At 43.0% G+C, this 16,736-nt stretch overlaps 1 protein-coding gene across 1 annotated transcript in view; it reads left to right on the top strand.

Moving 5' to 3' along the window:
- Window positions 1-16,736, top strand: part of NECTIN1 (nectin cell adhesion molecule 1) — a 451,905-nt gene that overhangs the window by 347,233 nt on the left and 87,936 nt on the right. Inside the window, 1 exon segment of the mRNA XM_069224863.1 lies at window positions 1,815-1,902. Coding sequence (XP_069080964.1) covers window positions 1,815-1,902 — 88 coding nt within the window.

Genomic DNA, 16,736 nt, shown 5'->3' with positions numbered 1-16,736 from the left:
TATAGTTAATGATTTTTCCCTAGTTCATATTTCTTACCCTAGCTCTGAAATTGTGTTTGGGATCACTTCATTCCCTCGGTGCAGGTAATGGACTTTTTGCTGAAGCTTTGTAAATTCTTAATGAGAGACATTAATTGCAGAACTACAAGGAATGCAAAATCTTTCTTTTTTTCTAAGAGATCAAGGTGTGCACGTGCAAACATACAAATTGCAATTTTAAGCAGTTTCTCGAACACACGTGTATAAGCAGATATTTCAAGGGATGCTTTTCACCATGCGACCCTAACATTCATAAAATTGAGTTTTTATTGATTCAATTGTAGATCTTTATATTTCTCTCCTCTTCTGTCATCTTCTTTCTTCTTCCTTTTCTTCTTTTTGCCCTTCTGCGCATCCTTCTTTTTCTTCTTCGTTTTTTCTTTGTCTCCCTGCTCTTCTTTCTTCTTCGTCTTTTTTCTTCTTCTTTCCTCTCTTTCTCTTATTTTTTCCCTTCTTCCTCTTAACATTTTCTTTTCCTTTTGCTCCTCCTTTTTGTTCTTTTTTCCTTTTCTTCTTTTTCTTCTGTGTCCTCCTGCTATTTCTTCTTCTTTTTCCTCTTCTTCCTCTTCCACTTCGTGTCCTGCTCTTTCTTCTTCTTCATCCCCTCTTGCTTCTCCTTGTTCTTTGTCTTGTATGTGTTTTGTACTTACAGCACTGCTTTTTTCGCTGTTAACTCATCTCCCTATTCTTGTTCTCCCCCTCCTCCCCTCCCCTTCATCTTCTTGTTTGCCTTCTTCTTAGTGTATCTTTTGTTTTCTAATTTTTCCTTCTTTATCTTCTTATTATAATTGATCTTGTTCTCATCTTCCTCTTGTTTTATTTGTTGTTTTTCTAATTACTCTTCTACTTTATCATCTTCCTTTGCCACTTGATCATCTCCTTATTCCTTCATCCAAAATTGCATTACCTCCTCTACTTTCTTCTTCTCCTTGTTCATCTTGTTCTCATTCTATCTGGAATTAATGTATTTCTTTATCTTTTCTTCAGTTTTCTTCTTTTCTTCATTCTTTACGTATATGCCTCTTCTTCTCATTGTTTGTTATTCTAAGACTCCATGCTTGTTTTCATCTTCCTGCTCTTCGTCTTTTTCTTCATTTTCTCTTCTTTTGATTCTGCAATCTCCCCTATTTTGCCTCATTTTGTACTTCTTTTCTCTTTCTTCTCGGCCTTCTTATACTTTTTCTTCTCCGTTGTCTATGCCAGGAGGTCAGTTTAAGGCACATTCCCGTTCCTTTAAACTTCATTTTAGCATATGAGGCTGCAGAATGTCCTTGTGAGAAAGGGTCATATTTGATTGGCAGCCTTCTGTTCTTTTTCGCTGTGTTGCGGTTTGAGCTGTGGGATTGCCACTAGTCAGTAGGGTTGGGGATTCATGTTTAAATGATTTCATTCTGATCTATCTCTGCACATTCCAATATAGAGCTGAATTATCTCTCATGTCAGGATGGTTCACGTGGGAGAGAGCTTTTCAGTGCCCTCTAAGATGTTTAACTTTTTTTGGGAGGGCCTCGTTGATGCTTGATTGGGGTGCTCGATTTTGAACAATAAGGCATGTCACATGGTTCGTTTTTCTGCATTGACCCTACTTTTAGGCGTGCTTGGGATGGAGTCTTGTGGCTGCAAGAGACCCAAGTGTGGCAGCTTTTTGTGCTGAACTTTGGGCGGGCAGAGGAGAGTTGAGATCAGTATCCTGGACTGGTTTCCTTCAGTTTTTTTCTAGTTGGGATGGAATATTCATGTATTTAAAACAAACACTTTTATTTATTTCTACAAAGGATTGACCTGCCTCCGTCTCACAAGCCAGCCCCTCCCCCAAAGAAGAAGCCGGAGATGAAGAGTCATTTAACTGCTGAAGATATACAGGTACTCTTGCATGCCACTCATTTAACAGTAAGGTTTATAATTGTGGTGTTTCTCTGCATATCTTTGATCAGCCTCCCATCCCACTTCTCCTTACCATGCCTTAGTCCTTCCCTCTATGCCTGGCCAACTTATCATATTCCTGATTCCTTCTGTCTCCTTATGACACCTTCCTATAAGTTCTGGGCTCCGCCCTTCTTACTACTCTGTATCTCCTTCTGACTCATTGCTGTCCTTTCTTTCATCCCCTTAAAGTCTGGAGGGAGATCTGGTTAACTCCGCTGGTACAAACCTTCACGCCTCTTGTGGGCCTGCGCGCCTCTAGAAGTCCCTGCAGATCCAAGGTTCTTTTCCTCACCCCTGGTTTAAAGACCTTCCTGCTTAGATTTCTAGGTGCACTACTGCCTACTAAGGTGATTCGTTTTGATTCAACCCAAAAGGAGTACGTGCTAACGCTGAGAAAAAATACCGAGGTTTGGACAAAGAGATATATGTTCACACTTTAAATTTGGGCCTGTGATATCACAGCCTTGCAAAAGGCAAATAGATTAAAATCCCAAGAGATCAGATAGGAGAGATTTGAAAGGTTTCCTTGGTTTAAACCATTGCTTGCTGTATTTAGAGCCTCTGAAAACAGCTTCATCTGTGTAACTGAAGCAGGAAAAGTTGTTTTTAGAGACATATCCGCAGTCTGAAAAGTGTGAAAAGTTACTAGAACATCAAAAATGTACTCCTGCACTGAAGATGTTTGTGGTGTATTGGTGTGAGTGTCTTAGCCGGGGGATCACGTACAATGTGATACGTTCTGTTCCTGTCCCAATACTCCAATGTATTATGACTTCAGTAACTTCAAACATCTATGCTCTGTCTTAGCACTAACGCTATAAGTGCAAAAACAATATTTTTAAATTTAGAAAACTAACCGCAAAAAAGACTTACAAAATAAACAAACCTGATTCAGAGGTGGTGGTGTAGCGCATTTAAAGCAGCACAGCAGTAGAGCAAAGAAATGCAACTGATGCATCATTGAATGTTTAAACTACATAGCGACTTTCAACACACCTAAGAAAAGTATTGTGAACAGGAGACAAGATGCTCTTTCATCAAAAAGTGTCTGTGCCTGCCCATGCCATACACTGCCAGGCCATATTGTTTTAGCTCTCCAGACATGCTTCCACATTAGGATTTGATCTCACTGTACGGATATGCCCGTTCTGATCCGATTTTGCTATGTGTTTATCATTATACAGAACTGCGTGTGGTTTTAGTTTGCAATGGAAAGTTTTCCTACACTAGCCTCCATTTTGTACCAGAGGCCTCACTGTGGAGAATATACCTCCAGGCTGAATTCCCCGAAATTATACAGGAAGTGACATACAGTGTGGCAGCCATTTTGTTTCTGGTTACAAATACAATCCTAGGGATGACAGAGATTGTTGCAGCCATTTCATTACACATTGTTTTGTTCCTGTTCAAAAAGTGGTGCTGTGGATGTTGTTCAACACTCAGTTCCCTTATGACGTCAGTTCTAATTTGCGCAGGTGCTTAATGCAGCTTTCCCTAGTATACACAATTATTCCACAAATCAGTGTTTGTTGCATCTCAGGTTCTAGGGTGCCAAACCTCTGTGCACATTAAGCCAGGCAGTAATTGGTAGCCCTCTAAAATCTATGTCCTTACTTACCTTACATTACTTATAGGGGTTTCAGCAAGATTTCATCCATTAGTTTGTGGTTGGTGTCATTCACATTTTCTACCACCTGCTCCAGCATGCATTAAGGGGCAATGCGTCAGCCCCTCTCAGCCATTAGCTGACTTCACTATGAGTTACGGCATACTGCCCTTTTACAAGGAACACATCCACACACAAAGTAGTTCCCTTCAGTGCCAGGGAGTACTATGGTAATGTGTGTTTTTTTAGACCAAAAAACAATTTGACCTGTAGCCAGTTTTTTAGATTGATGAGGGCCTGGCATTTTCCCATACAATAATGTTTTGCAAAAACCTTGGCAAACAAAATAAGAATTGTCAAAAAGCTGGCAGCCAGCGCCAGACCTAGTGGCTTTTCCAATGCTTATTTGTGAATGTATCTAGGATAAATATCTGAAAAACTAGGAATCAGGCCCTCCTTGAATAACCTTAGATGTCCCTCTTTTGGAACCACCTCATTAAACAGTCCGAAGACTCCCATCAACTCTCATCATCATGGGGAGTTGACTGGGTGATGAAATCAACAAAAGAGCTCTGGTCTGAACCAATTAAAACATTTAGGTTGCAGAATACCTTGAAGGTGGGGGTTTGACTTCTGAGAGCTAGTTAAACCATTTTTAGGTTGAGCCAATGCAGCACACATGGGCTGCATTCGAGACATGCCGTATTCAGTAAAAGGACTTTGAGCCCACCTGCTGCTTACCACAGGTTGATTCCAGTGTTGCTCTTTTTTGCTACCTCTTAATTGGTTCGCACAGCCGAAACATCACTTCCATTCCTATCTGAGGAGCACCGGCCAAGTACAGATTAATGCCACTTGATTAGTGCCAGTCTGCTGCGATGCACGGACTAATTCTTCTACCCCCTCCCTCTCTGCAGCTCTTGTTAACATTGTTGGCTCAAAAATGCCCAAGTTATGCTATTTTAAAGATACAGGGAACTCGAAGGATTTGTATATGGAGTCTGGTCACCAGACATCTACAATTCTCCATCAAATAGTTTTTTGAGCAGTGGGACTTCTTATTTCATGTGGTCTGGACTCGCCCTAATAGGGAGTATTTATGATTCAGAAAGAAAAACAGGCTTGCAAAGGAAGATTGTGTTTCCTTAATAAATCGGGAAAGCTAACATATTGGCCCTCATTACGACCTGGGCGGATGGCGGTAATATGGAGTAAAGTACTGCCAACAGGCTAGCAGTACTTTCCTCCATATTGAGAGATTCCAATGTACCACACTGACTTCACTCTCCAGCCTGGCAGCCGTCACATGCCCGCCTGCGGGATTATGACCCCACCTACCGCCATGGTTTTTGTAGCAACCTTACCGCTATGAAAACCATGGTGCTAGGTACTATCCGTGACAGGGAATCCCTTCCCTGTCACTGATAGGGGACTTCCCCACCTTCCTCCCCTCCCCAGGCTTCCTCCCGACTCCCCCTTCCACTTCAGACCCCCTCCTTAAAAACATGCACCTTCATTCACACATGCATACACACACACTTATATACATATGAGTACACACGCATTCACACAACACAACATACACGCACTCACACATCCATACATGCACACATACAACACGCAACACACCCCCGCATACGCGCACGCAGAGACATACACACCCCCACTCACAACACCCCCACCCCTCTCCCCTGTCGGAGCACCCGACTTGCCTGTTGTCAGGGGGTCCTCCAGCAGGAGACGGGACGGGCGCTGTTGCCAGCTGCAGTGTCCACCAGCAGAACACCGCCAGGCCTTATCATGTGTCATGATACGGTCTGCGGCGGTCTACTGGCATAGCGCTGCTGCTGACAGCAGCGCCACCTTACCACCATCCACCAGCATGGCCACAGCCGGATTCCCGAAATCCTTCTGTGCCAGATCTGCTCCAATATATAAGACTGTCAAAAGAACACTGGAAATGAACCACCTTGGTTGTTTTGATCCCTAAGCTTCCGTGTTTGAGCTGGATCATCCCAGCAGGCTGCGTTTGTTCAATGCACAGGCACCCAGTGGGGGTATTCCCCCCTTCTGCTCGCTAGAGAAAGCCTAAACAACAAAAGCTGCACACAGGCACCAGTAGCAGCAGAAAGTGATTCTCGGTGCTGGCAGGCGGAGACACCCGGCAAGGGGAGAGGCCGATCCCAGCCTAGTATTAGCACTGGCACCAATGCAGCCTATCATAGCCGACTCTCAGGGGATCGCAGGGAGCTACTGCTGGGCCACCTGGCCTGATCCAGGCACTGGATGGCAAGAACAAAGATGCTGCTCGTCCATCATGCCGTGCTGCTGCCACTGTCAAGTAGGTTTTGGTAGATAGTTGTGTACAGTTTAGTAGCACTCTACTACCATATATGCATATTTACACTAAATATCTCAATGTCATTTTCCAGTGGCAAAACCAATGAGAATGAAAATGTCAGTGTTGTGCTGAATGAACAATGATTTTCAGTAGGAAACATATTTTATGTGGCCTATCACCAGCACTGAGTATTCAGATTTAGGCCTGGTGCACACATGTGTTCAGACATGGATTCTAGCATGAATGAAGTGTCCATGTCTGCAGTTATTTATACACTCTTGTAGCAGTCCAGTTATTTGTATCCTGGGTAGAACGGTGTCCCTCCTTGCCACACAAGCTGTTCTCATTATTCTTGCAAGTCTGCTGCACACTCTATCTCTGCTGGATCCCAAGGGGCTGAATTTTGGTTCAGGATCTTATCAACCTGTAGATTACTCACACGTGATGTTCATCTCCTACGAAATCAGTACAGCAGCCCAGAATCACTACAGCAGCAGTACATTTGTTATTTATTCTCCCCCACCTCCCACACACCACGCCTGCAGCTCCCTCCATAGAGCTGGCATGCCACTCCACAACACACAGTATCACTCCAGATAATTACACTCCATGACACACAATCCCACTCCACGTAATTCCACTATACTCAATACCACATAATTACTACCCGCAAAATTCCAATGCACACCATGCCACATAGTTCAGCTACACACAGCTCCACTCAACATCACACAATTCCATGCCACACAATTTCACAACAAATAATTCCACAACAACCCACACCCACATAATTCAACTCCACACCACAAACATCCACTACACTCCATAACACATTGCTAAAAGACATTGACAACTTCAATTGCCGTATAGGCGAGACATATTGGCTTTACCAATGCCTGTTCTACAATGGAGGCTGAATTCATGTTTTTACAAAAGATAATTAGGAAGAAAGATTATCAACTTAAAAACAAATTAAGAGTAATAATGAGACCCATTTTAACCAGACTGTTTTCAAAAGTCAGTGACAGCCAAATGTGTTTCTGTTCGTTTTATGAATGTCCAAGAATGCCCATAATACGTAGTCCCTTCGGAAATCGTTTGATGTATAATGGTTCTTTGCATCCCTAAGGCGTGCATTTTTCCTGTAACTGGAAGTTGATGCACTTGCTGAGTAGTTGCTAAGCTACAGCTGGTCATATTTGGCATCTGTTAAAAGTGTTAAAAATATTACATGGATAACATTTCAGGCATCATAATAAAACATCTGTTGTAGATAAAGGCTGCATTTAAAGCCCGACTCCTACGCATGTGTATTCGTGTGTGAGTAACTAGGCTCTTTTTAGGATTCTGCGCCTTGTAAGACATCCTGGCTCAAAGTCGCGTTTTAATTTCAGTCACACATCATATTTTGAACAGAATGTGTTCCCTAAAATATAAATATTCTTGACAGCATGTTTTTGGCTCTGAAAGCAAACCATGGGTGATCAGCTTGTTTAAACCGTTTTGACTCATTACATAGAATATCCCCTAGTGATCTCAGAAAGACAAAGTTATTTCTTGTTTAGTTATATTATTTCACACTATATTATGCTATAACATATCACATATCATGTCATGTTATTACATGGTGTATTTGTTAAGTTTTTTCTTGGGTTTGGGAGTGAAGTGGGGCACTAGGGGCATTCAAGGGAGGCTGAGAGATCATAGTTATTGGATTTGTATTTGTATTTCATTTACTCCGCGTGCTGCATTTCTAATTTGTTATAAATGTTTCAACATTTTCCATGGTTAGGGGACAGGGTTGGATTGGGGCCACAATTAGGCCTGGGCAGTCAAAAAAGTGGCCCACATCCGCAGATCGCAACCTTTCCCAAAACAATGTTTAGTTAGGAGCATGGTCCTAATTTTGGTAAACATTTGCAGTACTAAAAGTATTTTAAACCTTATAGGGCCAGTAACTTTTGTCAAGACTGGAAATTAAATTATTCCACATTATTCTCTTGGGTGCTCTTTGAATATTTCTTAGATCCCCTGAGAGCCCTCTTCATCCTTAGGCCTTTTGCACTCACCCATGGCCTTTTAGATATGCACAGTACTTTTACACGACTTCAGAGAGGCCCTCTAATGTTTAGAGACAGGCGAAAGGCGCATCGTTATTTTTGTTTTACTTGCAAGTAGTATCATGCGTAAGTTCCAACAAACGGAATGATAATAGTGTGTAAATGCAAAAAATAAATATACATAGTGTCACTTTCCTCACATACATGCAGTTTTATATAGCATAAACTTGACACAGGAGTGTTGGAGAGCTTTACAAGAGCACCAGATAACAACACAGAAGGTCAGATTAATTTCTTTGGAGGCTCAGGTGAATTATGTGATTTGCCCAGGATCACATGTTGAGCTGATGCTGGGACTTAAACCTGGGTTCCTAGTTTCAAAGTCTGCTAAGGCCACAACCTGTCCCCGTTGACTGGAGGAACAGATATGGGGCAGGCAAAGAAGAACAGCAGAGTCTAATTCATCCCACCCTGTTCCACGGATGGGGAGGGGACAAAAATCAGCTGTGGAGTTCCTCTCTGCCTCTCACCAACCCCCACCACCCAACTCTCAGGTCATCTCCCCTGCCCCAGTCCTCTGCAAAGCAAGTGGTAACATCCTCCCATCGGGAGCTCTGCCACCCCTGGAGAGAGTCGGAGGGGGCATGCTGTGACAGTTGGAGCAGCCCCATTGCCATTCTGCCAATTAGCTGGCTGCCCCAACTTCATTTGCATAGATACATGCTCAATAGATGTATATAAAAGGTATTATAACAGCCTCTCACGTTGTGCACTTGGTGGTGCCCGAGAGGGCCAAAGCAGGTTGCTCTGTTTAATAGACCGAAAAACCGGCCCCTTTAACTAGCCTCAGGCACAGGCCCACCAGCTGATGCCCCATTGCCCGCCTTGCCAATCCAAGGCTGTTAGAGGATTTACCCTTCAATTATTGGAAATTCAAATGTCGATCAATGCAAAGGTGTGGGAAGGTTAAGGGGCACATACGAGTGTTGTTGGTATACACTTCAGGAAGTAACAGCAACGTACATTGTAGGAAGAGGGAAGTGTTAAGGTCTGAGGGATAAATATCAGAATATCATATCCAAAAATATCATCTGCCATAAATATTGTATCCTAAATATCGTTTTTAAAAATGTCATCTAATTACGTATACATTTTCCAATGTTAACTCTAAAGGGCAATATTTAAAAAAAAATCTATTTAGGACAACATTTTCGTAAAAAATACCATAACAATTAGAATTCATTATGATTCTTTTCTTGGCTAAAATGTATGGGGAATTAACCGTTGAAGCTTAAATGCTTGGCAGGCTTTTTAAAAATTACTGAGTAACGCCTATGAGGAAATCTGTGACTTGTTTAGGGCTTTCAGCAGATTTTGCGGTCAGTATGATAAATTATCTTCTAGTCTATCCTTTTGTCTAACAATAAAAACAATGTTGACTAGGCTGATGAAGTAAATAGGCATGTTTCAGTCACAGCCTGTGAGTGGACAAAAGGCTTAGGGACATATTTATTAAAAGTTGCTGAACTGCGCTTTGCCTCGTTGCGTTAGGTGAATGGGAAGGAGCTGAAGAGCTCCATAGCTATAAACATGTGGTTCTCTTTTCTCCCTCTTTGCACAGGCGCATTTTAGACTGCCTAGCGCCAATACTGGAACCCTTGCACCATGGTGCAAAAGTGCCTGTGTTCCTGGAAGGGTTTATGCAGGAATTGATACGCTGCACAAAAGGATAAGCACACCATTTTGGCACAAAGGCAGGTTTACAAGTCTTAGTAAATCTGGGTTTAACATCAAAATAGAGGGATGGATTCTTGGGGACACCCAGGCCCAACCCCTGTAACATCTATCTGACACAAAGTAATGCAAGGCACTGTCGCGTTATTTTGCATCCACTAAACTATGCAAAGCCACACAAAGTGTATTTGCATGGCTTAGTAAATGCCAAAAATGATTTTGCATGAGTGCTGTGGTATAAAGGTGTTGCAACCATGATGAAAAATCGCAGAAAATCTGGGCTTTGGTGTAGTTCAGGAAAATGATTTATATGGTGATCCAGCTTCCCAAGTTAATACAACTTCATGTGATGCGTAGGAAGATCCACTCAACTGGTCTCCACAATAGATTTGTCTGCACATGATATGTTCTATGTGGGGCATCCTGTTCCATGAAATACTGAGGAAAGCCTCTGCAACCACCTCTCCTCAAAGGTAATCGTATAAGGAGAGGAATGCAGACAGGGGATAAGAAAATGGAGTAATTTTGGCAACTGATGGGGGTGATTCTCTGCCCAAGGGTTGACAGGAACGCAAAGCAGGAGACAGCACCCATGCCTTAGGATTCCACTTACCACCCACTGCAGCAGTGGAAACTGTTTTCCACTGCTGCAAATAGCTGCTGAAACTGCCTCCCTTTTTGAAGTGAGGACTTGATTTTTGTGACGCTCTCATAATTTGTTTTTTTTAAAATATATCAGTTTGAAAAATTGAGAACTTCGCAAATGTGCACACTGTGCAAAGTACCTCAGTGATTTTTCAGTTATATACTTGAATAGTTATGATCCTAGAACCTCGGATGATGTTCTAAGGTCTAGCCCCCTCCACCCCCCAACAAAACCCCCCTTCTCTTTCGCTCTCTCTTCCTTCTCTCACTGTGGAATGGAAAATCAGTGCCATTGGCGCCAATTTCAGGCATAATATGGGGTTCATTATCTCTATATGATAGGCACCTTCAAAATTTCCATATTACTAACATTATTACTGTCATCTCTTTCCTGGTTGCTATAATTATTATTGTAACTATCGGAGCTCCAGGGCACTATCTGACCTGTCACAAAAATTGCACATACCGCGGAGAGAATTGGTCTCTGAAAGCAGTTGTTTACAACCTAAAACATAATTATATAGATCAGTCTTAAAAAAAGCCCCATACTGAGAACATCTGCTATGCATAGAGCCCGTACGTATTTTGATAATCACGTATAGCTGCTACGCATTTTCACCTTTTAAGAATGTACCTGTATATAAAGATGCTGATTACAATATGCATTTTAAATAGAGCCAAACAGTTCTTAGCATTTACCTCAGGAAGGAAAGAGCATGGCTATTGTAACTTAACGCGTGTATGAGCCGTTTAGCTGTTTAACTTTAATCCACTGGTTATAAAAAAAATAGCAATTCCTCTCCACCAAAACTCTTTTCATCCTCCATGAATAAAATGCTTGCCCAGGTTGAAATAAAGTAGGAGCCTGTGCATGGCTGAATTCACCAACTGCTCTTATGCTTGTGAATAGTGCATATTTTACTTAGTGCACTCGTGGTGAGCCATGCACAACATTTCTACTAAGGGACAAGATGAGGGTATGAAAATTGCATACGAGGGAGCTGCCCTAATTCACATAAGAGTGCACCAGCTTCTGAATACTTATGCAAAAAGCTGGAAAGTTGAACAACTGTCAACTTCCCAATTTTTTAAATGTTGCAAAGTGTTATGCTTGTCATTTAAAAAACAAAATTGTAGCTTCAGCGGTGCTTTGCAGTAGTAGGGATACCATTCCTGCTGCAGTGAGGGAATGTACAGGGCGGTAGTTGGGCTACCGGTGAGCTACTGGTGAGCTCAGCGAGTGTCAGGTCCCTGTCATAATCCAAACACCTTCTCATCCTCTGTTCCTTCTCTTCAATATGTCCCTGAAGTCATGGCCCATCCCTTTCCAGTCCATGAAGGTCTGTGATCCCACCAGAACACCATTTCAGACCGTAAGACTTTTTAAGGCATGGGCTAGATGGACAATTGCCCAGGACCCGAACCATCCAATGACCCTGCTGGGAAAGTGAACGTTCGCACTCTATCTCACCTCTGTTTACTTCTATGTATCTACCTCTCCTTCTCTCTGCCTAGCTCTACTGCTCACTCTGCCTCTCTTTGCCCAGGATTTTTGGAGCCTCCGGAAAGACCACTGATGTTGCCAAAAGTGAATTTTAGGGGGGTGGAGGGGGGTTGGCACACATTGGGTTGCAGATAAAACTGATGGGGCCACCTAGAAAGAATATCTATATATCAATTGTAGATGTCCGTGAAACCCGTACATTTTTTTATGTGGATGCCCCACCCACCAGACACACCTACGTCTCTGAAATATGTTGGGAGCCATGGAAGAGCCCCAAGATCCACAACGCGCCTGTTGGTTCCCCAGCCAGCACCCATTCTGGATGCTGGTGGGAGCTGGCAACAACTATGCTCCCACCCTTCAGGAGCAGATTTGGGCTCTGCTTCGGAAGTGGGAGCAAACAGTCTTCCCTGCCCATGCTTATTTGGAGGGAAGAAAAGAGAATATTTTCTCCCTCCTGCTCTCGCCAGAGGAGGGAAACATAGTTAGAGCCCTGCTGCATGGTGTCCACTCCCCATAACCATACATCAGCCACAGAAGGTGGGGTCTCTGGGTCTTCAGAAGGGGAGTGGGTGCATGCCCACCACTCCATTTAAATTAAAATTGACAGCAAGGGGTGGGGTTTCTGGGGCCTTTGGTGGGGGGGCACACTCCGCCATCCCCATAACTCTAAAGTTGTTCCGACCGCGGCTGTCCCTGCCCCACATTGAGATGAGGGGTGAACAATTGCAGGAGCCTGCCAAATTCTTAATTTTGTTTTACAGCAGATCCTGCTTTAAAAAAAAACATGAGGGGTAGGTCAGAGGGATAAGCTCAAAAGCCCAAGGGGATAAGCGTATTACTACCCTGCAAGTTGTGGAAGCCAATCAGATCTTATATTTTGATCTGATGGATCATCTGATCCTATATTTACCTACATTTTCAAACATTTATTTCTCAAAAATTGCTGAATGAATTTTCATCAAATCACAAAAAGCATGCTTTTTGGGTAAAGGTCTACTTTCTGTTAAATTTGGTGTAATTCCGTTCAGAAGTTTTAGCTGTAGCTGCAGTGTTGGCTGGTGACATTTCAAAGTGGTGGAACAAGTAAACAGGCTGGCACTCCCGCTCATCGACTGGCAGCTTACACATAGATGAAGAGTTTTGTAAACCCAGTTCTACGTTGTTGTCCTTGCGAAGGCTGTGCAGTGTGTACAGTAGGTGTTCTAGTAAATGCGTTTTGCTATGGCATTTCAGTGCTTTATCAGGGGTAGTAAGCGCTATATAAATGCAATTTATTGCCAGACCCTTCAGCTTCTAGGTGCTGTAAATAACATATTCTGAAATAAAGTTCTGTACCGCTGCCTCTATGCACACCTGAAGGATAAAAGGCAGTATGAATGTCTGGCATTCATACTCACACACACATTAGCAACAGATGTTCACCTGTCTTTGAAAATTAGCCATTTTTCACAATTCACGTGCAATCACTTATGTTTCACTGCAATTGTAAAGAGGTTGAGGGCTTGTGGAAGTACAGCTGAAGCTGACCCAGTGTTTGGGGTGTTGGACTACAAGCCCGGCTCATTCTGTCTGACAAACAGAGCAGATGATGAGCTTTGCGTGTTATCGAAGGCCAGGCACAAAGGTCAGCGGAAATTAAAACATCACTCAGCGGTCGAAGTGATCAGGAACTGAGGGGCATATTTATACTTGTTTTGCACCAAATTTGCGTCTTTATTTTTTTTTACGCAAATTTGGTGCAAAACTAACTCCATATTCATTCTTTGGCTCTAGAGCCATCTAGCACCAAATTTATGGAGTTAAAATCATTTTTGGGATGTGGAAGCCTACTTTGCGTCAATGAGATGCAAAGTATGTGTTCCCGTGCAAAAAATGACTCTATGGTCTTAGCACCATATTTATCCCCCCGGTGCTAAAATCTCGCAAGGGAGAGAGGCGGAGTTAAAAAATGGGGCAAAGCTTGCTTTGCCCCATTTTTTAACGTCTGAGTCAGGGCAGGCATTAGGGGACCTGTGGGCCTATTTCCATGGTGGAACACCAATGAATGCCCACTGGTGCCCTCCTCAGGCCCCAGGGACACCCACACCAGAGGGACAGCGGAGGATGGGGGACCCCATCCCAGGTAAGTATAGGTAAGTACAGGTAAGTATTTTTTTTTAAGTGCCATGGGGGGCCCTGAAATGGGCCCTCCTACATGACACTGGGTGCAGTGACCAAGACCAGGGGACCCTGGTCCCCTGTGCTGGCCACTGGGGTGGTGGGCATGACTCCTGTCTTTTCTAAGACAAGAGTCATGTCATATGGATAGTTTTGCGTCAGAAAATTAATCTAGGCAGGTTAGTCATTTGTTTTTTACTCTTAACATGCCTGACGTCATTTTTTGGTGCAAAATCCCCTTCTTCCATACTGCCAGCCCCACCCAACTAACGTATTTTTATTTTTTTTACGGTAGCCTACCCTTTGCACCGGCTTGCACCATTCCATAAATATGGTGCCTGTCTGGTGCACAGAAATGGTGCAAGCCGGTGCTAAACTTTCTGGTGCAAAGCTGCATTAGTGCAGTTTTGCACCAAAAAGTTTAAATCAGGGCCTGAGTTCCTTCACTTCTTACTATTTTTGTTGAACAGCTCCTTCACATTACAGTCCCCCAAAAAATTATTTTTCTGTAGTAAAAACGTGCATTTTTTATTTTACAATTCTACTTCACATTTCTTTCAGACTGCTTCACATGTGCTCCGAAGTACTCACCAGCACCGTGAGACCAAAAAGAGGTTGGATTTTTCAACTTTGGAAATTGCTAATTAACATAATGACACCCTCCAGAATACTGTTACATGACCTTTGGCCTCATGGTGATATAGTCATCAATCACAATATATGGCATGGGACCCGAATCCAAGAGGAAGACCATGTGGTTTCTGGACCAGATGGCATGGTAAAATATAAATAACACGGCAAATTGAGTCACCTCTGTGTCCCAGGTCCAGTTACCTGTGTTGTGCAGTGATGTCAGTCTGTAATTTCAGCAGCAGCATGCATTTTAGAACATTGTGCTGCTTTGAGAGACTTGTTGGCTATTTCCTGTCTGCTCAGGGTGCTGATTTTCACCATTAACCAGCTTAATCTACACTATGGCCTTCCAACTCTTTTTAAAGTGGGACACCTTCAGACCAGTGCTTTCTCCAGTCCTGAAGTTCCAAGCATGGTCTGATGATGTCCCCAGAGCCAACTCCCTTAAGTAATCCCTATACTGCTCTCATGCTGGTACGCAGCCTGAAAGCAGTACAGGGATTGGTTGGAGTGGGCTGGCTCACCACTCATACTGGCACTAGGGGCCTGTGATGTCTATCCACCCAGCTGCATAACAGCTCGGGCTTGAGAAGTTTAAACTGCACATGTCAGGCTGGCCATTGCAAGACAGCAGGCCAAAGTTACATGTGCAGTTTAAACTGGTGTAGCCAGGCACAACCCCTCCCTGCTTCCAGTCTGCACTGCAGCAATGGTCCCACCCTACAATGCCCTAACACTCAGCTCCAGCAGCTGACAGAGCAGAAAATAAAATGTAATGAAGTGACTTTATTACCATTTTATTTTTCACTTTTGCTGTGTCCACAACAGTGAGGGCAACACTCCTCTGCCCAAATGGAGCAGCTGTCCTGTGTAGCTGTAGCTGTGTCTAGTTTTTATACGGGAAATTGCATGGGGAAAACGTGATCTGGCCGTGAAAGGATCTCTGCCCTTTTTTCTCTACCCTGACTTGGAGGATGACCCGAAAGCTATCTGAGAAGAAGCTGAGGTGGATGAGAATTTTGGGGAAAGTTTTGTTGAGATTCATTGACTGTGCCAAAGTTATAAGCAAACCAAAAAAATCAATGATCAATGTCCTATGAAAAGTGGTCCTAACTACAAGTGGTAACCGCCACCGGTGTCTATCTATATTTATATATATATAAAATATATATATATATATATATATATATATATATATTCACTGAAAAAAAGGTGGAAGGGACTTTATAGTTAGACTCAAATTTCACTCATACAAAACCAGTGAAAATCAGCATTTATATTTACCTCACCTTACTGTAACTTACGCCCCGCAATGCACTGCTTATGACCTCACATATTACATCACTCATGACAAGGTCAATTACATCACTGTTGACATCACTGATGACATCACTGATGACATCATCCACAGAACCACTCACACACCCACTCACACCGTCATGCAACATCTCATAACGATGCATTAATTTGAAATGATCAGACATTTGTCATTCATTTCTTTTTCTTCATTTTTTACAATTATGTGTATGGTGTGAGGCATCCCATCTGCTGGTCCAGTCATGGGCCCTGTGTGGGAGCACAGGCCAGGCTGCAGACTCATATGCATATGCAGACACACAGTGCCCACATTCCCATTAAAGCAGGTGCCACAGAGCACAAGACTCACAGCCAGTGAACATTCTAACTCTTACCTGCTGCACAACTGTAACTGCAAATCTCAGCGGAACCCTGCATATCGGTTCTCCCAGGATTAAGCAGCATCTCTCAACCATTTAAAAAGTATTCCACTTCAGTGCAAATACTGTCTCCAACAAGTGTTTCATCATGGATTTGTGCTTCAGGTCCCTCAAAGCAGCTTTCTTTCTTTTTGTTGATCAATTCTGCCTGAGCAAATTCAGCCAGCAGCAGCTTTGGAACATGTCCCTCAGAAGACACAGTGCCAGAATCAACCAAAAGTAAGAAGCATCTTCTCCATATCACATTTTAATACTCGAGTGCCACTGTCATTCCATTATAAACCAAAAAAAAAGAGTAAACCAAATCCGCATGCCCATTCTTGCCGCTTGGACTTTCCTACCCATCAGCTAA

This window comes from Pleurodeles waltl, chromosome 3_1, assembly GCF_031143425.1.
Source record: "Pleurodeles waltl isolate 20211129_DDA chromosome 3_1, aPleWal1.hap1.20221129, whole genome shotgun sequence".
NCBI classification, from domain to species: Eukaryota; Metazoa; Chordata; class Amphibia; order Caudata; family Salamandridae; genus Pleurodeles; species Pleurodeles waltl.
This window is presented reverse-complemented; position numbering and strand designations above follow the sequence as displayed.